The sequence below is a fragment of the Panulirus ornatus genome, chromosome 65 (genome assembly GCF_036320965.1).
Source record: "Panulirus ornatus isolate Po-2019 chromosome 65, ASM3632096v1, whole genome shotgun sequence".
Lineage (NCBI taxonomy): Eukaryota > Metazoa > Arthropoda > Malacostraca > Decapoda > Palinuridae > Panulirus > Panulirus ornatus.
Genome location: NC_092288.1, coordinates 26,556,060 through 26,578,525, shown reverse-complemented (window position 1 = coordinate 26,578,525; position 22,466 = coordinate 26,556,060). Strand labels below are relative to the sequence as shown.

The 22,466-nt window shown below is 42.6% G+C and overlaps 1 protein-coding gene across 1 annotated transcript in view; it reads left to right on the top strand.

Moving 5' to 3' along the window:
- Positions 1–21,510, top strand: part of LOC139746458 (uncharacterized) — a 128,316-nt gene extending 106,806 nt beyond the window's left edge. The window contains exons 5-6 of the mRNA XM_071657715.1: positions 3,547–3,686; positions 19,505–21,510. Of these exons, the coding sequence (XP_071513816.1) occupies positions 3,547–3,686; positions 19,505–19,763 (399 nt within the window). The 3' untranslated portion in view covers positions 19,764–21,510. The remainder of the gene's footprint in view (positions 1–3,546; positions 3,687–19,504) is intronic.
- The last annotated feature ends 956 nt before the right edge of the window (positions 21,511–22,466 follow it).

Sequence of the window (22,466 nt, the reverse complement as noted above, 5' to 3'; positions counted from 1 at the left end):
TCTGGATGGGTTTTTGTATGTCCTTCATGACTGCTATTCCAGAGTCTGGTTGGTTTGTGGCTGATGTTTTGAGCAATGTCTGATATTTCTACGTTCTTTGGGAGAAGGGATTATACCGGAATAGGTCAGGAGTGCTTCATGAGTGGGGGCTGAACTGGTGCGATAAGAGTGAACTTTCTTTACCGTGCTCCCCAGCAGGTCGTTTTGAGTCTTGTAATTCAGTGTGTTGAGGAAGGAGTGTGGGTTGTCAGCTAATCTTTCAGTGATTTCGTAAGTGACGGTGTTGTTTACAATCTGGATTTGTCTGATTTCTATTGATGGACAATGGCTGTGTCTGCGCTGGTTCTCACCTTACTGAGGTGTGTAACTTGGTGGAGGAAGCTTGGCTTATATTTCTTTCTGTGGCCGAGTCGAACGTGCTTTTTGCTGGCTTAGTCTGAGGTGCCTGGTAACCTGGTACGACCACTACATCTCTTATAGCCTGGTACGACCACTACATCCTGTAGCCTGGTACGACCACTTCGTCTCCTGTAGCCTGGTACGACTACTACATATTCTGTAAACTGGTACGACCACTACATCTCCTGTAGCCTGGTACGACCACTTCATCGCCTGTAGCCTGGTACGACCACTACATCTCCTGTAGCCTGGTACGACCACTACATCTCCTGTAGCCTGGTACGACCACTACATCTCCTGTAGCCTGGTACGACCACTTCATCTCCTGTAGCCTGGTACGACCACTACATCTCCTGTAGCCTGGTACGACCACTTCATCTCCTCTAGCCTGGTACGACCACTACCTTCTTTGCCTCCTCGCTTAAAAGAAAATTTCTGTGAAGGTTTCTCCCCAGGGAGAGAGCCATGTGATGGTGCAGCATACCCTTCCCTCCCCACCACACCCACCCACCCACCCACACACACACACACACACACACACACACACACACACACACACACACGCGTCTGTCCCCGGACAGCTATGTCTTGCTTCTCTGTATATATGACATGATTATGTGGGCTGTATGATCCGTCTCTATGGGCTGTATGATCCCTTGTATGGTCTATAAGGTTCCTTCTGTGACTTAAGTGCTAACTGATCTCTTCTGTGAACTAGACGATCATTCTGACTATATGACATTTTCTATGGCTATATGATGATTATTTTGTTTCTATATAATCCCGTTCTATAAACTGTTAGTCTATAAAAGAGATGTTTATATCTTGGTATAGACTGAAAGACTTGATGGTTGATAGATATAAATGATGGTATAGAACATTTAGCAGATATCTGTCTGGAGAAGTCCAGAGATATCACTGAAGAACTAGGCAGATAGCTATGAAGAGTAGATATGTTTAAAATGCAGATCTCTATACAGTTTGATATATGTATGATGAAGAAGAGGAAGTGTCGAGTGGTTGAGGTGGACCCAACCCACCTCAGGTTATACAATGAATAATGTCAGGGGTCACGTGGCTCCTTCCGCCATCATGAATGTATTATACACCATGTTCCACGTGTACTGGACGATGTATTATACACCATGTTCCACGTGTACTGCATGATGTATTATACACCATGTTCCACGTGTACTGGACGATGTATTATACGCCATGTTCCACGTGTACTGGACGATGTATTATACACCATGTTCCACGTGTACTGGACGATGTATTATACACCATGTTCCACGTGTACTGAACGATGTATTATACACCATGTTCCACGTGTACTGAACGATGTATTATACACCATGTTCCACGTGTACTGAACGATGTATTATACACCATGTTCCACGTGTACTGGACGATGTATTATACACCATGTTCCACGTGTACTGGACGATGTATTATACACTATGTTCCACGTGTACTGAACGATGTATTATACACCATGTTCCACGTGTACTGAACGATGTATTATACACCATGTTCCACGTGTACTGAACGATGTATTATACACCATGTTCCACGTGTACTGGACGATGTATTATACACCATGTTCCACGTGTACTGGACGATGTATTATACACCATGTTCCACGTGTACTGAACGATGTATTATACACCATGTTCCACGTGTACTGGACGATGTATCATAGCTTCACGTTACACAGGCCTCCCTGATGTACACTATCCTTCGTCGTCCATCTGGCGTCTTTATCTATTAGTTGTGAGTAACTCTACCTGGGACAGCTGGCTCACTCACCTGCTCGCCCCTCATGTTGTATTACATCTCTTGTAGCATACATGATCAAGACTATGTTATCCACCTGATGGATGTTCCTGCTACATGTATCGCTCATCCATAGCCAGGCTGGCTCATAAGGGGGTTAGGTCGTGTCAGGCAGGGTCATGAGGGGGTCAGGTCGCGTCAGGCTGGGTCATAGGTCATATACGAACGCATTTAGTCAGTCATAAACATTCTCTCTCTCTCTCTCTCTCTCTCTCTCTCTCTCTCTCTCTCTCTCTCTCTCTCTCTCTCTCTCTCTCTCTCTCTGCAGAGATAGATGAATATATCAATAGATAATAGGCGAATATGTATGTATGTATGTATGTATGTATGTATGTATGTATGTATGTATGTATGTATGTGTACAGGACAGGTAGAGAGGAGGTAAGAGATGGTACACAAAGTGTGAGGTGTGTTGTGGCTCCTCAGCCATCCTGAGGACAGACCACCTGGTCAGGCTGGGGACTCAGGTCACCTGGCCAGGCAGGTTAGGTTAGGTTAGGTTAGGTTAAGTTAGTTATGTACTCACAGGAAGGTCTACCTTTGACTGGCTGGATAGACACTTACTTGTTTACATACCTCACACACTAGCAAGAGGCGTTCATGTGAGCCTCCACCACAATCATGAGACTGGCACTCCCTCACTCACTATCACACTCAAGACTCTCTAATTACTCCCACTCGCTGCCAAACTAATTACTTTGCACATTCGTTTCTTAATTAGAAGGAAAGAAAAAGTTTGAGACGAGGGTTCCTCCTGGCCTGTGGCATCAGCTGGCAGGTGGAGCTGCAGGTGGCTCAACCTAGCCTCAGTAAGAGAGAGAGAGAGAGAGAGAGAGAGAGAGAGAGAGAGAGAGAGAGAGAGAGAGAGAGAGAGAGAGAGAGAGAGAGAGAGAGAGAGAGAGAGAGAGAGAGAGAGAGAGAGAGAGAGAGAGAGAGAGAGAGAGAGAGGAGTTATCTTTCCTTAGCCTTGTCTATTTCTTTGTCTATGCTTTTGTGTGTGTGTGTGTGTGTGTGTGTGTGTGTGTGTGTGTGTGTGTGTGTGTGTGTGTGTGTGTGTGTATGAATGTATTTCTACAGTAGGGCGGGAGAGGTTAACATATGTATGTGCTCTACTGTTCATACAACTATCTAAATCTCAATATGTTATCCACATTCATAATTTCATCAGTCAGTTTCTTCCATTCATCTACCATTTATTCTGTCCAAGTATTTCATGTTGTCTGATGTGTTTCTAATTTAATGTTATGTTCCCCAGGTGGACCCTGCCGCCCTCCCTGGCTCCACTAACCTTGCTTCCCCCTCGCCCCACAGATCAAGGAAGGCGGGAGTCCGTACGTGGACGAGAGGAAGGAAGTAACTGTACAGATCGAGTGGGTGGAATCCCTCCTCCTCTTCCAGGCCACCTACCACAAGTATGATGACGTCACCAGGATGCATAACTACCAGATGAGGTGAGTCATACAACACCCATACAACACCCATACAACACCCATACAACACCCATACAACACCCATACAACATCCATACAACAACCATATAACAAGCAAGTGAGGTGAACACATACACCAGACTTCGTTAACGTCCTGTTTCTATGGTTATGTTCAGCTTCATGTTGTTCAGCTTCATGTTGTTCAGCTTCATGTTGTTCAGCTTCATGTTGTTCAGCTTCATGTTGTTCAGCTTCATGTTGTTCAGCTTCATGTTGTTCAGCTTCATGTTGTTCAGCTTCATGTTGTTCAGCTTCATGTTGTTCAGCTTCATGTTGTTCAGCTTCATGTTGTTCAGCTTCATGTTCTTTTATACAAACGATCTGGTCATGGACCATCTCTGGTGATATCCTCTCTCCATCCATACAACAGGTAGACGCCCATACAGTCATACAACAGCTGGACAGCTACACCTCCCTCGCTACATACACCTATACACGCACAGACATACACATGTAAACACACGCGGCCAAACATACATAAAGGGAGACATACACACGCAATATATCTGTACACAAGAATGTCAAAAGTCTGTCTACCATGGAAAAGTAACTTGTGATAGGATTAAAACCTTTGAATTTTCAAACCATTCTTATAAGGTAGCAATAAGGTAGTTCATGAATACGTTCACATATAGAACACCAGAGAACATTACATGATAACAAGCGAGTAACGTCTTCGTAAAGATGTAAACAAGACACATAACAACTGTGGATAATTGAAATGAAGTAATTTATGAGACTGGGAATGTGTACATACAGGAAAGAAAACTTAATTCTCACCATAACAAAGACCTGAAGTTGTCGTTGAAAGGTAATGGTTCTCTTATCAAAAGTTTGACATCACTGTCCCCTTCATTGCCATATATGTATGGACTTATCAAAATACACAAACCAAAGTTTCCAGCAAGACCTATAGTGAGTTCAGTAGGCTCCATCACATATGAATTGTCAAAATGGTTAGTTTCTTTATCAAGCCTATTAGTGGGTAAGATATCAAATTCTAATATCATGAACAATGTAGACTTAGTGAACAAGCTTAATGATATCAATGTTAATTTTGATTTCAAACTAGTTAGCTTTGATGTTTTCCCTCTATTCACAAAAGTTCCAGTTGATGACCTTTTAGAATATTCATTCGATGTATTGGATGATATTCATTTACATTTTAAAAGTGTTTTTATTGAATTGATAGAACTGTGTATAAAAGACTGTGTATTTCAATTGAATGGAGATTATTATGCTTAAAATTTTGGTATGGCAATGGGTAACCCTCTTTCATCTGTAATAAGTAATCTTTACATGGAATTCTTTTAAACAATTAATGCAGTTTAGGTATGTTAATGATGTTCTTTGTGTTTGGCCAACAAATGAAAATCTACAAACATTTCTCCCTTTACCTAACAATTTAGTGCCTTCCATCAACTTTACTGTGGAAATTGAAAAATAATTGTATGTTACCATTTTTAGATTGCATGATCCGTAGGGATTGAAACATGTTTAAGTTTAGCATATACAGAAAGCCCACCAATGTTTGTTCTTATATCCATTATTACTCTGCTCAACATGACAGTTAAATTATCATCATTCCAGTCTATGTTCCCTAAGGCAGTCCAGAGTTTACTGATGATGAGTTTGAGAATATATATTCTATTGGATGCAAGTTAAAGTATCCTAGATCTTTCATTGATAAATCTCTTAAGCTGGCAAAGAAATCAAATTATAGAGTTGAACCCAAATCTTCCCTTAACACCAAGAGTCTTTTAGTTCTCCCTTTTAATGATAATTTCACTTCACTTCCCAGGTTGCTTAAATCCTTTACTATAAAAGTTGGCTTCATCAACAACAATACCATAAAGAATATCCCAATCAGGAACTCACCAGAAGGTTCTGCAGGATACACACACACACACACACACACATATATATATATATATATATATATATATATATATATATATATATATATATATATATATATATATAATATATATATATATATATATATATATATATATATTGTGGAGGCGAATATGAAGATTTGTTGAGGTTTTTCAGAAAAGAAGAGAGAATGTTGGGGTGAAAAAGTGGTGAGAGTAAGTGAGCTTGGGAAGGAGACTTGTGTGAGGAAGTACCAGGAGAGACTGAGTACAGAATGGAAAAAGGTGAGAACAAAGGACGTAAGGGGAGTGGGAGAGGAATGGGATGTATTTAGGGAAGCAGTGATGGCTTGTGCAAAAGATGCTTGTGGCATGAGAAGGCGTGGGAGGTGGGCGGATTAGAAAGGGTAGTGAGTGGTGGAGATGAAGAAGTAAGATTATTAGTGAAAGAGAAGAGAGAGGCATTTGGACGATTTTTGCAGGGAAATAATGCAAATGACTGGGAGATATATAAAAGAAAGAGGCAGGAGGTCAAGAGAAAGGTGCAAGAGGTGAAAAAGAGGGCAAATGAGAGTTGGGGTGAAAGAGTATCCTTAAATTTTAGGGAGAATAAAAAGATGTTTTGGAAGGAAGTAAATAAAGTGCGTAAGACAAGGGAACAAATGGGAACATCAGTGAAGGGGGCTAATGGGGAGGTGATAACAAGTAGTGGTGATGTGAGAAGGAGATGAAGTGAGTATTTTGAAGGTTTGTTGAATGTGCCTGATGATAGAGTGGCAGATATAGGGTGTTTTGGTCAGGATGGTGTGCAAAGTGAGAGGGTCAGGGAGAACGATTTGGTAAACAGGGAAGACGTAGTGAAAGATTTGTGTAAGATGAAAGCCGGCAAGACAGTAGGTTTGGATGGCATTGCAGTGGAATCTATTAAAAAAGTGGGTGACTGTATTGTTGCCTGGTTGGTAAGGTTATTTAATGTATGTATGACTCATGGTAAGGTGCCTGAGGACTGGCGGAATGCTTGCATAGTGCCATTGTACAAAGGCAAAGGGAATAAATGTGAGTGCTCAAATTACCGAGGTATAAGTTTGTTGAGTATTTCTGGTAAATTATATGGGAGGGTATTGATTGAAAGGGTGAAGGCATGTACAGAGCATCAGATTGGGGAAGAGCAGTGTGGTTTCAGAAGTGGTAGAGGATGTGTGGATCAGGTGTTTGCTTTGAAGGATATATGTGAGAAATACTTAGAAAAGCAAATTGATTTGTATGTAGCATTTATGGATGTGGAGAAGGCATATGATAGAGTTGATAGAGATGCTCTGTGGAAGGTAGTAAGAATATATGGTGTGGAAGGCAATTTGTTAGAAGCAGTGAAAAGTTTTTATCGAGGATGTAAGGCATGTGCACGTGTAGGAAGAGAGGAAAGTGATTGGTTCTCAGTGAATGTAGGTTTGCGGCAGGGGTACGTGATGTCTTCATGGTTGTTTGATTTGTTTATGGATGGAGTTGTTAGGGAGGTGAATGCAAGAGTTTTGGAGAGTGGGGCAAGTATGAAGTCTGTTGTGGATGAGAGAGCTTGGGAAGTGAGTCAGTTGTTGTTCGCTGATGATACACCGCTGGTGGCTGATTCGTGTGAGAAAACTGCAGAAGCTGGTGACTGAGTTTGGTAAAGTGTGTGGAAGAAGAAAGTTGAGAGTAAATGTGAATACGAGCAAGGTTATTAGGTAGAGTAGGGCTGATGGACAAGTCAACTGGGAGGTAAGTTTGAATGGAGAAAAACTAGAGAAAGTGAAGTGTTTTAGATATCTGGGAGTGGATCTGGCAGCGGATGGAACCATGGAATCGGAAGTGAATCATAGGGTGGGGGAGGGGGTGAAAGTTCTGGGATCGTTGAAAAATGTGTGGAAGTCGAGAACGTTATCTTGGAAAGCAAAAATGGGTATATTTGACGGAATAGTGGTTCCAACAATGTTATATGGTTGCGAGGCGTAGGCTATAGATAGAGTTGTGCGTAGGAGGGTGGATGTGCTGGAAATGAGATGTTTGTGGACAATATGTGGTGTGAGGTGGTTTGATCGAGTAAGTAATAATAGGGTAAGAGAGATGTTTGGAAATAAAAAGAGTGTGGTTGAGAGAGAAGAAGAGTGTGTTTTGAAATGGTTTGGTCGCATGGAGAGAATGCGTGAGGAAATATTGACAAACAGAATATATGTGTCAGGGGTGGAAAGGGAACGAGGAGAAGTGAGAGAACAAATTGAGGTGGAAAGGTGGAGTGAAAAGATTCTGAGTGATCGGGGCCTAAGCTTGCAGGAGGATGAAAGGCGTGCAAGGAATAGAGTGAATTGGAACGATGTGGTATACCGGGGTCGACGTGCTGTCGATAGATTGAATCAGGGCATGTGAAGTGTCTGGGGTAAACCATGGAAAGTTGTGTGGGGCCTGGATGTGGAAAGGGAGCTGTGGTTTCGGTGCATTATACATGAGAGCTAGATACTGAGTGTGAACGAATGTGGCCTTTGTTGTCTTTTCCTAGCGCTACCTCGCTAACGCGGGAGACAGCGACAAAGTATAATGAATATATATATATATATATATATATATATTTTATATATATATATATATATATATATATAATAAAATATATATATATATATATATTTTATATATATAATATATATATATTTATATATTATATAATATATATATATTCCTATGATTTCACGAGGAAAATATCTTGATCACGAGCAAAATTGAGAGAGAGAGAGAGAGAGAGAGAGAGAGAGAGAGAGAGAGAGAGAGAGAGAGAGAGAGAGAGAGAGAGAGAGAGAGAGAGAGAGAGAGAGAGAGAGAGAGAGAGAGAGAGAGAGGAGAGAGAGAGAGAGGAGTTATCTTTCCTTAGCCTTGTCTATTTCTTTGTCTATGCTTTTGTGTGTGTGTTGTGTGTGTGTGTGTGTGTGTGTGTGTGTGTGTGTGTGTGTGTGTGTGTGTGTGTGTATGAATGTATTTCTACAGTAGGGCGGGAGAGGTTAACATATGTATGTGCTCTACTGTTCATACAACTATCTAAATCTCAATATGTTATCCACATTCATAATTTCATCAGTCAGTTTCTTCCATTCATCTACCATTTATTCTGTCCAAGTATTTCATGTTGTCTGATGTGTTTCTAATTTAATGTTATGTTCCCCAGGTGGACCCTGCCGCCCTCCCTGGCTCCACTAACCTTGCTTCCCCCTCGCCCCACAGATCAAGGAAGGCGGGAGTCCGTACGTGGACGAGAGGAAGGAAGTAACTGTACAGATCGAGTGGGTGGAATCCCTCCTCCTCTTCCAGGCCACCTACCACAAGTATGATGACGTCACCAGGATGCATAACTACCAGATGAGGTGAGTCATACAACACCCATACAACACCCATACAACACCCATACAACACCCATACAACACCCATACAACATCCATACAACAACCATATAACAAGCAAGTGAGGTGAACACATACACCAGACTTCGTTAACGTCCTGTTTCTATGGTTATGTTCAGCTTCATGGTGTTCAGCTTCATGTTGTTCAGCTTCATGTTGTTCAGCTTCATGTTGTTCAGCTTCATGTTGTTCAGCTTCATGTTGTTCAGCTTCATGTTGTTCAGCTTCATGTTGTTCAGCTTCATGTTGTTCAGCTTCATGTTGTTCAGCTTCATGTTGTTCAGCTTCATGTTGTTCAGCTTCATGTTCTTTTATACAAATGATCTGGTCATGGACCATCTCTGGTGATATCCTCTCTCCATCCATACAACAGGTAGACGCCCATACACTCATACAACAGCTGGACAGCTACACCTCCCTCGCTACATACACCTATACACGCACAGACATACACATGTAAACACACGCGGCCAAACATACATAAAGGGAGACATACACACGCAATATATCTGTACACAAGAATGTCAAAAGTCTGTCTACCATGGAAAAGTAACTTGTGATAGGATTAAAACCTTTGAATTTTCAAACCATTCTTATAAGGTAGCAATAAGGTAGTTCATGAATACGTTCACATATAGAACACCAGAGAACATTACATGATAACAAGCGAGTAACGTCTTCGTAAAGATGTAAACAAGACACATAACAACTGTGGATAATTGAAATGAAGTAATTTATGAGACTGGGAATGTGTACATACAGGAGAGAAAACTTAATTCTCACCATAATAAAGACCTGAAGTTGTTGTTGAAAGGTAATGGTTCTCTTATCAAAAGTTTGACATCACTGTCCCCTTCATTGCCATATATGTATGGACTTATTAAAACACATAAACCAAACTTTCCAGCAAGACCTATAGTGAGTTCAGTAGGCTCCATCACATATAAATTGTCAAAATGGTTAGTTTCTTTATCAAGCCTATTAGTGGGTAAGATATCAAATTCTAATATCATGAACAATGTAGACTTAGTGAACAAGCTTAATGATATCAATGTTAATTTTGATTTCAAACTAGTTAGCTTTGATGTTTTCCCTCTATTCACAAAAGTTCCAGTTGATGACCTTTTAGAATATTCATTCGATGTATTGGATGATATTCATTTACATTTTAAAAGTGTTTTTATTGAATTGATAGAACTGTGTATAAAAGACTGTGTATTTCAATTGAATGGAGATTATTATGCTTAAAATTTTGGTATGGCAATGGGTAACCCTCTTTCATCTGTAATAAGTAATCTTTACATGGAATTCTTTTAAACAATTAATGCAGTTTAGGTATGTTAATGATGTTCTTTGTGTTTGGCCAACAAATGAAAATCTACAAACATTTCTCCCTTTACCTAACAATTTAGTGCCTTCCATCAACTTTACTGTGGAAATTGAAAAATAATTGTATGTTACCATTTTTAGATTGCATGATCCGTAGGGATTGAAACATGTTTAAGTTTAGCATATACAGAAAACCCACCAATGTTTGTTCTTATATCCATTATTACTCAGCTCAACATGACAGTTAAATTATCATCATTCCAGTCTATGTTCCCTAAGGCAGTCCAGAGTTTACTGATGATGAGTTTGAGAATATATATTCTATTGGATCCAAGTTAAAGTATCCTAGATCTTTCATTGATAAATCTCTTAAGCTGGCAAAGAAATCAAATTATAGAGTTGAACCCAAATCTTCCCTTAACACCAAGAGTCTTTTAGTTCTCCCTTTTAATGATAATTTCACTTCACTTCCCAGGTTGCTTAAATCCTTTACTATAAAAGTTGGCTTCATCAACAACAATACCATAAAGAATATCCCAATCAGGAACTCACCAGAAGGTTCTGCAGGATACACACACACACACACACACACATATATATATATATATATATATATATATATATATATATATATATATATATATATATATATATATATATATATATATATATATATATATATATATATATATTGTGGAGGCGAATATGAAGATTTGTTGAGGTTTTCAGAAAAGAAGAGAGAATGTTGGGGTGAAAAAGTGGTGAGAGTAAGTGAGCTTGGGAAGGAGACTTGTGTGAGGAAGTACCAGGAGAGACTGAGTACAGAATGGAAAAAGGTGAGAACAAAGGACGTAAGGGGAGTGGGAGAGGAATGGGATGTATTTAGGGAAGCAGTGATGGCTTGTGCAAAAGATGCTTGTGGCATGAGAAGGCGTGGGAGGTGGGCGGATTAGAAAGGGTAGTGAGTGGTGGGATGAAGAAGTAAGATTATTAGTGAAAGAGAAGAGAGAGGCATTTGGACGATTTTTGCAGGGAAATAATGCAAATGACTGGGAGATATATAAAAGAAAGAGGCAGGAGGTCAAGAGAAAGGTGCAAGAGGTGAAAAAGAGGGCAAATGAGAGTTGGGGTGAAAGAGTATCCTTAAATTTTAGGGAGAATAAAAAGATGTTTTGGAAGGAAGTAAATAAAGTGCGTAAGACAAGGGAACAAATGGGAACATCAGTGAAGGGGGCTAATGGGGAGGTGATAACAAGTAGTGGTGATGTGAGAAGGAGATGAAGTGAGTATTTTGAAGGTTTGTTGAATGTGCCTGATGATAGAGTGGCAGATATAGGGTGTTTTGGTCAGGATGGTGTGCAAAGTGAGAGGGTCAGGGAGAACGATTTGGTAAACAGGGAAGACGTAGTGAAAGATTTGTGTAAGATGAAAGCCGGCAAGACAGTAGGTTTGGATGGCATTGCAGTGGAATCTATTAAAAAAGTGGGTGACTGTATTGTTGCCTGGTTGGTAAGGTTATTTAATGTATGTATGACTCATGGTAAGGTGCCTGAGGATTGGCGGAATGCTTGCATAGTGCCATTGTACAAAGGCAAATGGAATAAATGTGAGTGCTCAAATTACCGAGGTATAAGTTTGTTGAGTATTTCTGGTAAATTATATGGGAGGGTATTGATTGAAAGGGTGAAGGCATGTACAGAGCATCAGATTGGGGAAGAGCAGTGTGGTTTCAGAAGTGGTAGAGGATGTGTGGATCAGGTGTTTGCTTTGAAGGATATATGTGAGAAATACTTAGAAAAGCAAATGGATTTGTATGTAGCATTTATGGATCTGGAGAAGGCATATGATAGAGTTGATAGAGATGCTCTGTGGAAGGTAGTAAGAATATATGGTGTGGAAGGCAATTTGTTAGAAGCAGTGAAAAGTTTTTATCGAGGATGTAAGGCATGTGCACGTGTAGGAAGAGAGGAAAGTGATTGGTTCTCAGTGAATGTAGGTTTGCGGCAGGGGTACGTGATGTCTTCATGGTTGTTTGATTTGTTTATGGATGGAGTTGTTAGGGAGGTGAATGCAAGAGTTTTGGAGAGTGGGGCAAGTATGAAGTCTGTTGTGGATGAGAGAGCTTGGGAAGTGAGTCAGTTGTTGTTCGCTGATGATACACCGCTGGTGGCTGATTCGTGTGAGAAACTGCAGAAGCTGGTGACTGAGTTTGGTAAAGTGTGTGGAAGAAGAAAGTTGAGAGTAAATGTGAATACGAGCAAGGTTATTAGGTAGAGTAGGGCTGATGGACCAGTCAACTGGGAGGTAAGTTTGAATGGAGAAAAACTAGAGAAAGTGAAGTGTTTTAGATATCTGGGAGTGGATCTGGCAGCGGATGGAACCATGGAATCGGAAGTGAATCATAGGGTGGGGGAGGGGATGAAAGTTCTGGGATCGTTGAAAAATGTGTGGAAGTCGAGAACGTTATCTTGGAAAGCAAAAATGGGTATATTTGACGGAATAGTGGTTCCAACAATGTTATATGGTTGCGAGGCGTAGGCTATAGATAGAGTTGTGCGTAGGAGGGTGGATGTGCTGGAAATGAGATGTTTGTGGACAATATGTGGTGTGAGGTGGTTTGATCGAGTAAGTAATAATAGGGTAAGAGAGATGTTTGGAAATAAAAAGAGTGTGGTTGAGAGAGAAGAAGAGTGTGTTTTGAAATGGTTTGGTCGCATGGAGAGAATGCGTGAGGAAATATTGACAAACAGAATATATGTGTCAGGGGTGGAGGGAACGAGGAGAAGTGAGAGAACAAATTGGAGGTGGAAAGGTGGAGTGAAAAGATTCTGAGTGATCGGGGCCTAAGCTTGCAGGAGGATGAAAGGCGTGCAAGGAATAGAGTGAATTGGAACGATGTGGTATACCGGGGTCGACGTGCTGTCGATAGATTGAATCAGGGCATGTGAAGTGTCTGGGGTAAACCATGGAAAGTTGTGTGGGGCCTGGATGTGGAAAGGGAGCTGTGGTTTCGGTGCATTATACATGAGAGCTAGATACTGAGTGTGAACGAATGTGGCCTTTGTTGTCTTTTCCTAGCGCTACCTCGCTAACGCGGGAGACAGCGACAAAGTATAATGAATATATATATATATATATATATATATATATATATATATATATATATATATATATATATATATATATATATATATATATATATATATATATATATATATATATATTTATATATATATATAAATATATATATATTCCTATGATTTCACGAGGAAAATATCTTGATCACGAGCAAAATTGAGAGAGAGAGAGAGAGAGAGAGAGAGAGAGAGAGAGAGAGAGAGAGAGAGAGAGAGAGAGAGAGAGAGAGAGAGAGAGAGAGAGAGAGAGAGAGAGAGAACAAATGATAAAAAGATAGAATCAAGATATACGCACAAGTTAGGTAGACTGTGCCAGTATGCTGACACACCGTCGCCTGGGTAACCTGCAAACACCATTACAACCTTCATCAAACAACAGTTGTTCTGCCTGTCAAAACTCAGGTAAATAGCCACCAGTAATTGCCTAATGAGCCAGGTTAATTACCCTCACAGTGAAGTATTAACGGCTGTGAGGCAGAGCTAGTGTGCTGCAGTGAACAAATGTTCAAACCAGACACTGTTCACGGTTATGTCCACGATATGTTCTTAATGTTATTTTCATGTGTGTTGTGATCTTCCTGGTTGTTGGTTGTCCTCACAACTTGTTGTTCAGGTGGCTAGTCTGACCGTCCTGCCTGAAACCTTACTTACACCATTGGAGTAACGTGCAGCAGCAGCAGCTACTCCTGCATAGGTCCCTCACCGCTGATCTGGTTCTTACATCAGCTCGACAACATCCGCTCTGTGGGCTGCCATCTTGAACGTCTCCCTTGATCTCGTCCACACATTATCTAGTGACACTTGTCCTTATGACCACCCGCCACTACTGCAGTCACTCTCCCTCCCACGACCCTGTATGAGCAGGAGGAGCCTCACACCAGGACTGGTCGAGCAGGAGGAGCCTCACACCAGGACTGGTCGAGCAGGAGGAGCCTCACACCAGGACTGGTCGAGCAGGAGGAGCCTCACACCAGGACTGGTCGAGCAGGAGGAGCCTCACACCAGGACTGGTCGAGCAGGAGGAGCCTCACACCAGGACTGGTCGAGCAGGAGGAGCCTCACACCAGGACTGGTCGAGCAGGAGGAGCCTCCCACCAGGACTGGTCCAGCAGGAGGAGCCTCACACCAGGACTGGTCGAGCAGGAGGAGCCTCACACCAGGACTGGTCGAGCAGGAGGAGCCTCACACCAGGACTGGTCGAGCAGGAGGAGCCTCACACCAGGACTGGTCGAGCAGGAGGAGCCTCATACCAGGACTGGTCCAGCAGGAGGAGCCTCACACCAGGACTGGTCGAGCAGGAGGAGCCTCATACCAGGACTGGTCGAGCAGGAGGAGCCTCACACCAGGACTGGTCGAGCAGGAGGAGCCTCACACCAGGACTGGTCGAGCAGGAGGAGCCTCATACCAGGACTGGTCGAGCAGGAGGAGCCTCATACCAGGACTGGTCGAGCAGGAGGAGCCTCATACCAGGAGTGGTCGAGCAGGAGGAGCCTCACACCAGGACTGGTCGAGCAGGAGGAGCCTCACACCAGGAGTGGTCGAGCAGGAGGAGCCTCACACCAGGACTGGTCGAGCAGGAGGAGCCTCACACCAGGACTGGTCGAGCAGGAGGAGCCTCATACCAGGACTGGTCGAGCAGGAGGAGCCTCATACCAGGACTGGTCGAGCAGGAGGAGCCTCATACCAGGAGTGGTCGAGCAGGAGGAGCCTCACACCAGGACTGGTCGAGCAGCAGAAATGTTAGAGCAACAATCAAGGATGATATTCCATGTTGAACTGTTCCAAAACTTTTGATTAAAGTTATAATTACAAACTTTATTTTTTTCCTATGAGCTTACCAGTACAGTGGGTCTCCAGCTTACCAGTACAGTGGGTCTCCAGCTTACCAGTACAGTGGGTCTCCAGCTTACCAGTACAGTGGGTCTCCAGCTTACCAGTACAGTGGGTCTCCAGCTTACCAGTACAGTGGGTCTCCAGCTTACCAGTACAGTGGGTCCCCAGCTTACCAGTACAGTGGGTCTCCAGCTTACCAGTACAGTGGGTCTCCAGCTTACCAGTACAGTGGGTCTCCAGCTTACCAGTACAGTGGGTCTCCAGCTTACCAGTACAGTGGGTCTCCAGCTTACCAGTACAGTGGGTCTCCAGCTTACCAGTACAGTGGGTCTCCAACTTACCAGTACAGTGGGTCTCCAGCTTACCAGTACAGTGGGTCTCCAGCTTACCAGTACAGTGGGTCTCCAACTTACCAGTACAGTGGGTCTCCAACTTACCAGTACAGTGGGTCTCCAACTTACCAGTACAGCTGGACAGTGGCTGGTGGTGGTCACTTACTTGTTGTCTTCCCAAGATTGTTTTAACTTTGTTGGTTTATTAATACCTTTATAGCTATATGACCGTGATAGTGGCTATATGACCGTGATAGTGGCTAAATGTACGTGATAGTGGCTATATGACCGTGATAGTGGCTGAATGTACGTGATAGTGGCTATATGTACGTGATAGTGACTATATGTACGTGATAGTGACTATATGTACGTGATAGTGGCTATATGTACGTGATAGTGGCTATATGTACGTGATAGTGACTATATGTACATGATAGTGACTATATGTATATGTTCACTGGAGTGGGTCAGATGATGGCTCTCTGTTGAGAGGATCCATAAGTTTGGTATTTATTGATCTCTGGATCTTATTTCGTCCTTATGGTTGACTTGCCTATAGTTACGTGGTTTATGACTGCTTTGTTTACTGTTGCCTGGCTTACTGTTGCCTCCGCTACCACTACAACTACCACCACCACTACCACCACCACTACCATCAGCACTAACACCAGCACTTCCACCACCACCACCACTACCACCACCAGTGGTGGTAGTGGTGGTGGTGCCTGGGTAACATTCTCGTCTTCGTACATTATTGATGTACAGAAGGTCCAGTTGGTTAGCTGAACCTTCCCTTCCCAGCAGGTACTACCCATATTGTACCTTATACATTATATAATGTGTACATATGTACCATGTACATTATGTGCTGTTACGTTATGTACCATATACATTATGAATCATGTACATTATGCACCACTTACATCTTGCACAGCGTGCGTTATGTGCAGTATACATTCGTGAGTGATAGTGGAGTTGACTGACCACTGTCAGTGTAATAGTACAGTATATGCCAGGTGTTGCTAGGGAAGGTGTATGGTGTACGAAGAATGTCGTCCATCATGTGAGCTGGTCTGCATGTCGTGAACACTGGTTGTACCAGTGCTGTGTTGGCCACTTGGTGTGAATAATGGTGCTGGGTTGTACCAGTGCTGTGTTGGCCACTTGGTGTGAATAATGGTGCTGGGTTGTACCAGTGCTGTGTTGGCCACTTGGTGTGAATAATGGTGCTGGGTTAGTTATTACAGGTAGAAATATGACATTTTGAGGCGTGTGTCTCTGTTATAAATGGTCTTCAATATGTTCATCAGTGAGAGATGAATCAAATGATCACATGAGAACCAATGAAAGCTCGACAATCTCTCTCTCTCTCTCTCTCTCTCTCTCTCTCTCTCTCTCTCTCTCTCTCTCTCTCTCTCTCTCTCTCTTGAACCAGCTATCAGGAAGGCAGGGGTGAGAATCAATGGAATTCCTGAGGGAGAGGGAGATTGTATGGAGAGGGAAGTGTGAAGGAAGGAAGACTGCTTTCAAGAACGGACAGCTAATGGGTTGGTGACTCTCCTCCCGTCCCTCCCTCTCACCCTTCTTCTGTACCCTCCTCCCGTCCCTCCCTCTCACCCTTCCTCTGTACCCTCCTCCCGTCCCTCCCTCTCACCCTTCCTCTGTACACTCCTCCCGTCCCTCCCTCTCACCCTTCCTCTGTACCCTCCTCCCGTCCCTCCCTCTCACCCTTCCTCTGTACACTCCTCCCGTCCCTCCCTCTCACCCTTCCTCTGTACCCTCCTCCCGTCCCTCCCTCTCACCCCTTCCGCTGTACCCTCCTCCCGTCCCTCATCTGTTCCTCTCCCTTTCCCTTTCTCTCACCTTTCCAGTTCTCTTCTGTCAAGCCGTCACTCTCACCAATCTACCTCCATTATGACCCATCTCCCTCACCCTACCTCCTCCACACTTTACTCTCTCTGATGATTCAGGAATGATACTCCACACTTCACATGTGAGTGATGGAGGCCTTACTGACCACTCCTCTCTGCTGTTTGCCTCATCTGGTTCCCCGTGACCTACCACTGTTCCTGCTGTGACTGGTGATGGTGATGCTGCTGTGGTTGATGGTGATGCTGCTGTGGTTGATGGTGATGCTGCTGTGGTTGATGGTGATGCTGCTGTGGTTGATGGTGATGCTGCTGTGGTTGATGGTGATGCTGCTGTGGTTGATGTTGGTGGTTTGTGTGATGACTGAACCATGTGGTAGAAGCTACTTCACGAACCCTAGATACATACGATAATGTCCCCTGAATACATTGATGTGTTGCAGAAAAGTTGATATTGATGTATTGATATGTAACGAATGCGTTGATGACCCGGTATACAGTGATAACAATGTGGTACAGCTTCACTACAGTGGGTGATATTCCGAGAATGATCAGTCCACCTCTGAAGAAGATTACTTACCTGCTCTTCTAAGTTCCACTGTTGAGTATTATTGTAACTTGGCCCCCGAGTCTGATTGCTTCAACCCTCCAGAACAATTGATGTTGGCTCGAGTGCTGGAGACACCGTGTCTCTCCTTACGTTCAAGGTTGAGTGCATAAGAGATTCCCAGTCACCACACAGGCACACTTTGGTCAGTCCTTCTAATGAAACTGTGTGAGTTACTACACATTTCTCATGAAACTGTGTGAGTTACTACACATTTCTCATGAAACTGTGTGAGTTACTACACATTTCTCATGAAACTGTGTGAGTTACTACACATTTCTCATGAAATTGTGTGAGTTACTACACATTTCTCATGAAACTGTGTGAGTTACTACACATTTCTCATGAAACTGTGTTAGTTACTACACATTTCTCTTACACCATCATCAATTCCCCATCATGTCGTCTTACATCGTCCCCACTGATCATTCCTTATCCATCACGCTCATCCTCTTCCTTTTTCTTGCCTTTAAGACCCAACACTTACCACCGTATGTCATTATCATCTCAACTGTGTTTTCAAACATATCTATGTGTACACTTTTACTCATTGACATCTCGTGTCCACACCCGCCTCAGGCTTTCTCAGGGTTAAGACAATAGTATTCTATGATGATGCAATGTGTCTTGTGTCTTGCGTCTTGTGTCTTGTGTCTTGTGTCTTGTGTATTGTGTCTTGTGTCTTGTGTATTGTGTCTTGTGTCTTGTGTATTGTGTCTTGTGTCTTGTGTATTGTGTCTTGTGTATCATCACAAAGAATGATTTTCTTTCGGTTGTATCCTGAAGTCATGTCATGAACTGTACTGGACCACACTGACTGCTGTCCTGATATAATTTTTGCCTCATCATCTAAACGTTCAGCGTCTACAAATTTATCGGTAGTAAAAGATATTGAAATGAGTACATTTTTAAGTTATGTAATATAGAGAATAATAATATTAGAGGGTGCACCTTACACACTAGTTGTTATAATTTTTCTCTACATTAAACTTTAAAGATGACACAAATTTTTCAGTGTTGTCAAGAATGAATCATTATCTTAACAGACTGGCTGAAAACATAAGATGCCATCAACATATATGAACGATACATTACGTAGTTTTGTATCAATCAAATATCTAGTTTGAGGACATTCCATATATAAGTCTGTAAGCAGAGGATATAAGGCATTTCCCACAGCCTTACCAAACCTCTCACTAAACTATTTACTCGTCTGTGATGACTCATCCCCACTTCCCAACCACCCTCACCATCACCGTGACTCACTCACAACTCACCCTCATCGCTCACTAACAACCCACCCTCACCATCATCACCCCCCATGTCCCACCTACCCTCACCACCGCCACCCACTGCTCACGAGCTCCTCTGTTCCAGGCGGGAAATCGGAGCCCTGGAAGCTGAGAACTTCAGCCTAGAACGTCAACTGTTCAGCTACCAGAAGTCCATCGCTTACGCCCACTCGCGGGGTGCTTACGTGGATGACCTGGGTGAGGAGGGAGGGGAGTACACGCACGAGAGCTACACTAACGGCAGACGGGACTATCAGCAGGCAGACTACTCCTCCAGGGACTACGACTACGGCTACAGAGACCTGCCGGAGAGGACCTTCTCCACAGACACGGAGTATGCGTGAGACAGCCCAGGGAAGACCTCTGACGCGGCCTGTGTGTACGTGCAGTGTCTGACGAAGGCCTGGGAGGCAGCGCCCCTGGCCGGCAGGAGGAAGGACATGAAGCTACGCGGTGCGTGCAGCCAGGACCCTTGACTGTGTCGCACCTCTGTACAAGGTCACAACAGTATCCACAGATAACTCGAATATTTGCCCAAGATTTACGTCGACCAAAATGTTAGGAAAAATAAGTTGAGAATGTGTGTGTGTGTGTGTGAGGGAGACTCATGGTGGGTGGCCAGTGATGGGTGGTCATCAGCCAGGCAGTGTACATACATACATACATACATGATCATGATGATGATAATGATAAGTAGTTTTTAATGGAAGAATTGGAAAGTTAGGAACATGGAAGTAATGGTGAGGTCCGGGGAGGACCATGTGGGGGTGAGTGATTAAGAAATCTTGAGGTTATGTAAAGCCGCTCAGGAGGAGGTCTTGCCTGCCCCTCTCTCTAGTACAAGGTTCTCAGCAGATGTTTGTATCATCATCCCGAGATGTGCAGAGCCAAGAGCAGCTTGGTGATCAGCTCGCTGCCAGCTTGGTGAGGCGTGGCCTGCTCACCACACTCTCAAGATTATATTGTTTGGATAATTAGTTGGGATAATGATCTTCATTGTGGTAAGGTCTTGATCTCCTTCAACCACCTTGTTATTAACCTCACGTGGCTGTTGATTTGGTGAAATGAAACAATGGGTGAAGAATATGTAGTTAATGTGAGGGACAAATGATTTCCGGGTATTGTGTGGTAAATAAGAGGATAATGGTACAGTAATAACCAGATAATGTGAAGTCAGTCATTACATACGAACCCTAACCTCATCCAGCCTAGGGATGATAGTTACCGTAACTATGGTGATTGTAACAACCTGATCCCGGTCCCTAGCTGGTGTCCCGGCCGGAACACCCCCCTCCCGTCACCACATGTGACGGAAGAGGCGTCACACAGATATCAACACGAGACCATAGTGATGACGTATGACACAGAAGATGAGGTACACGTAGGCTGGTGAGACAAACTCCCTCAGTCTTTCATTGGTTGGGTTGATGTCTGGTAATATTCCACGTACTTTTATACTACTTAACTTCACATATTCTCTTGCCACTATCTACTAATTTATCTTTATAAGAGAAAAAGAAAAAGATCCAAATGATTCGCCTCCCAACGTCTCGTTTCTATCACCAGATCAATAGCCAGTTAGGTCAACGATTGTTGTAGTAATGAGGTGTACACAGGAGAGAACTTCTCACTTGTGGTATATTATTGGTAATATTTTCCTGATCAAGATTAACGCTGCTCTCTGTATTAGGGCAGTGAGTGAGGAGACGAACGACACTTGACCAATCGCCATCTCCCTCTGTTATGACGTCACGTTCATATATTGTTCCGAATGATGACGTCTGACAGTAGTAGTTAGTTACGTCAAAATAACATCAAAGTACCGCGTTTGTAGCTGATTCTTGGTAGTGTTCTCGTTCAATTGTCCTTATTACCCCAGTAGACTCCTCCCACACACCGTCTAGTTGTTCCATTTCCTGGAAATAGAAATGTTTTCTTTAAAATAAGAATCGAAGATAACAATATTGGCGTTACGTAGACCAGCTTCCTCTCCTACAGTGTTAGTCTTTTAAAAACCTAATTATAGTTGTAATTAGATACTCTTTTTCATTACAATATAAGAATGTGTCAAGAATATGTATATATATATATATATATATATATATATATATATATATATATATATATATATATATATATATATATATATATATATATATATATATATATATATATATATATATATATATATATATATATATATATGAAAAATTGGGATTAACGATACGCCCAATTCTCTGACCCCAGTGTTCACTGTGATGTATTTGGTGATCTGATGTGTGTTGGTGATGGTGATGCTGGTGATGATGATGATGATGATGGTGATGATGGTGATGATGATGGTGATGATGATGATGATGGTGATGGTGATGATGATGATGGTGATGATGATGGTGATGATGGTGATGCTGGTGATGATGATGGTGATGATGGTGATGATGGTGATGATGATGGTGATGATGATGATGGTGATGATGATGGTGATGATGATGATGATGATGATGATGATGGTGATGATGGTGATGATGGTGATGGTGATGATGGTGATGATGGTGATGATGATGGTGATGATGGTGATGGTGATGATGATGGTGATGATGGTGATGATGGTGATGATGATGATGATGATGATGATGGTGATGATGATGATGATGATGGTGATGATGGTGATGGTGATGATGGTGATGATGGTGATGATGATGGTGATGATGGTGATGATGATGATGATGGTGATGATGGTGATGATGGTGATGATGATGATGATGGTGATGGTGATGATGATGATGATGATGGTGATGATGATGGTGATGGTGATGATGATGATGATGATGATGATGATGATGGTGATGATGGTGGTGATGATGGTGATGATGGTGATGATGGTGATGATGATGATGATGATGATGATGATGGTGATGATGATGGTGATGATGGTGATGATGATGGTGATGATGGTGATGATGGTGATGATGATGATGATGATGATGATGATGATGATGGTGATGATGATGATGGTGATGATGATGATGATGATGATGATGGTGATG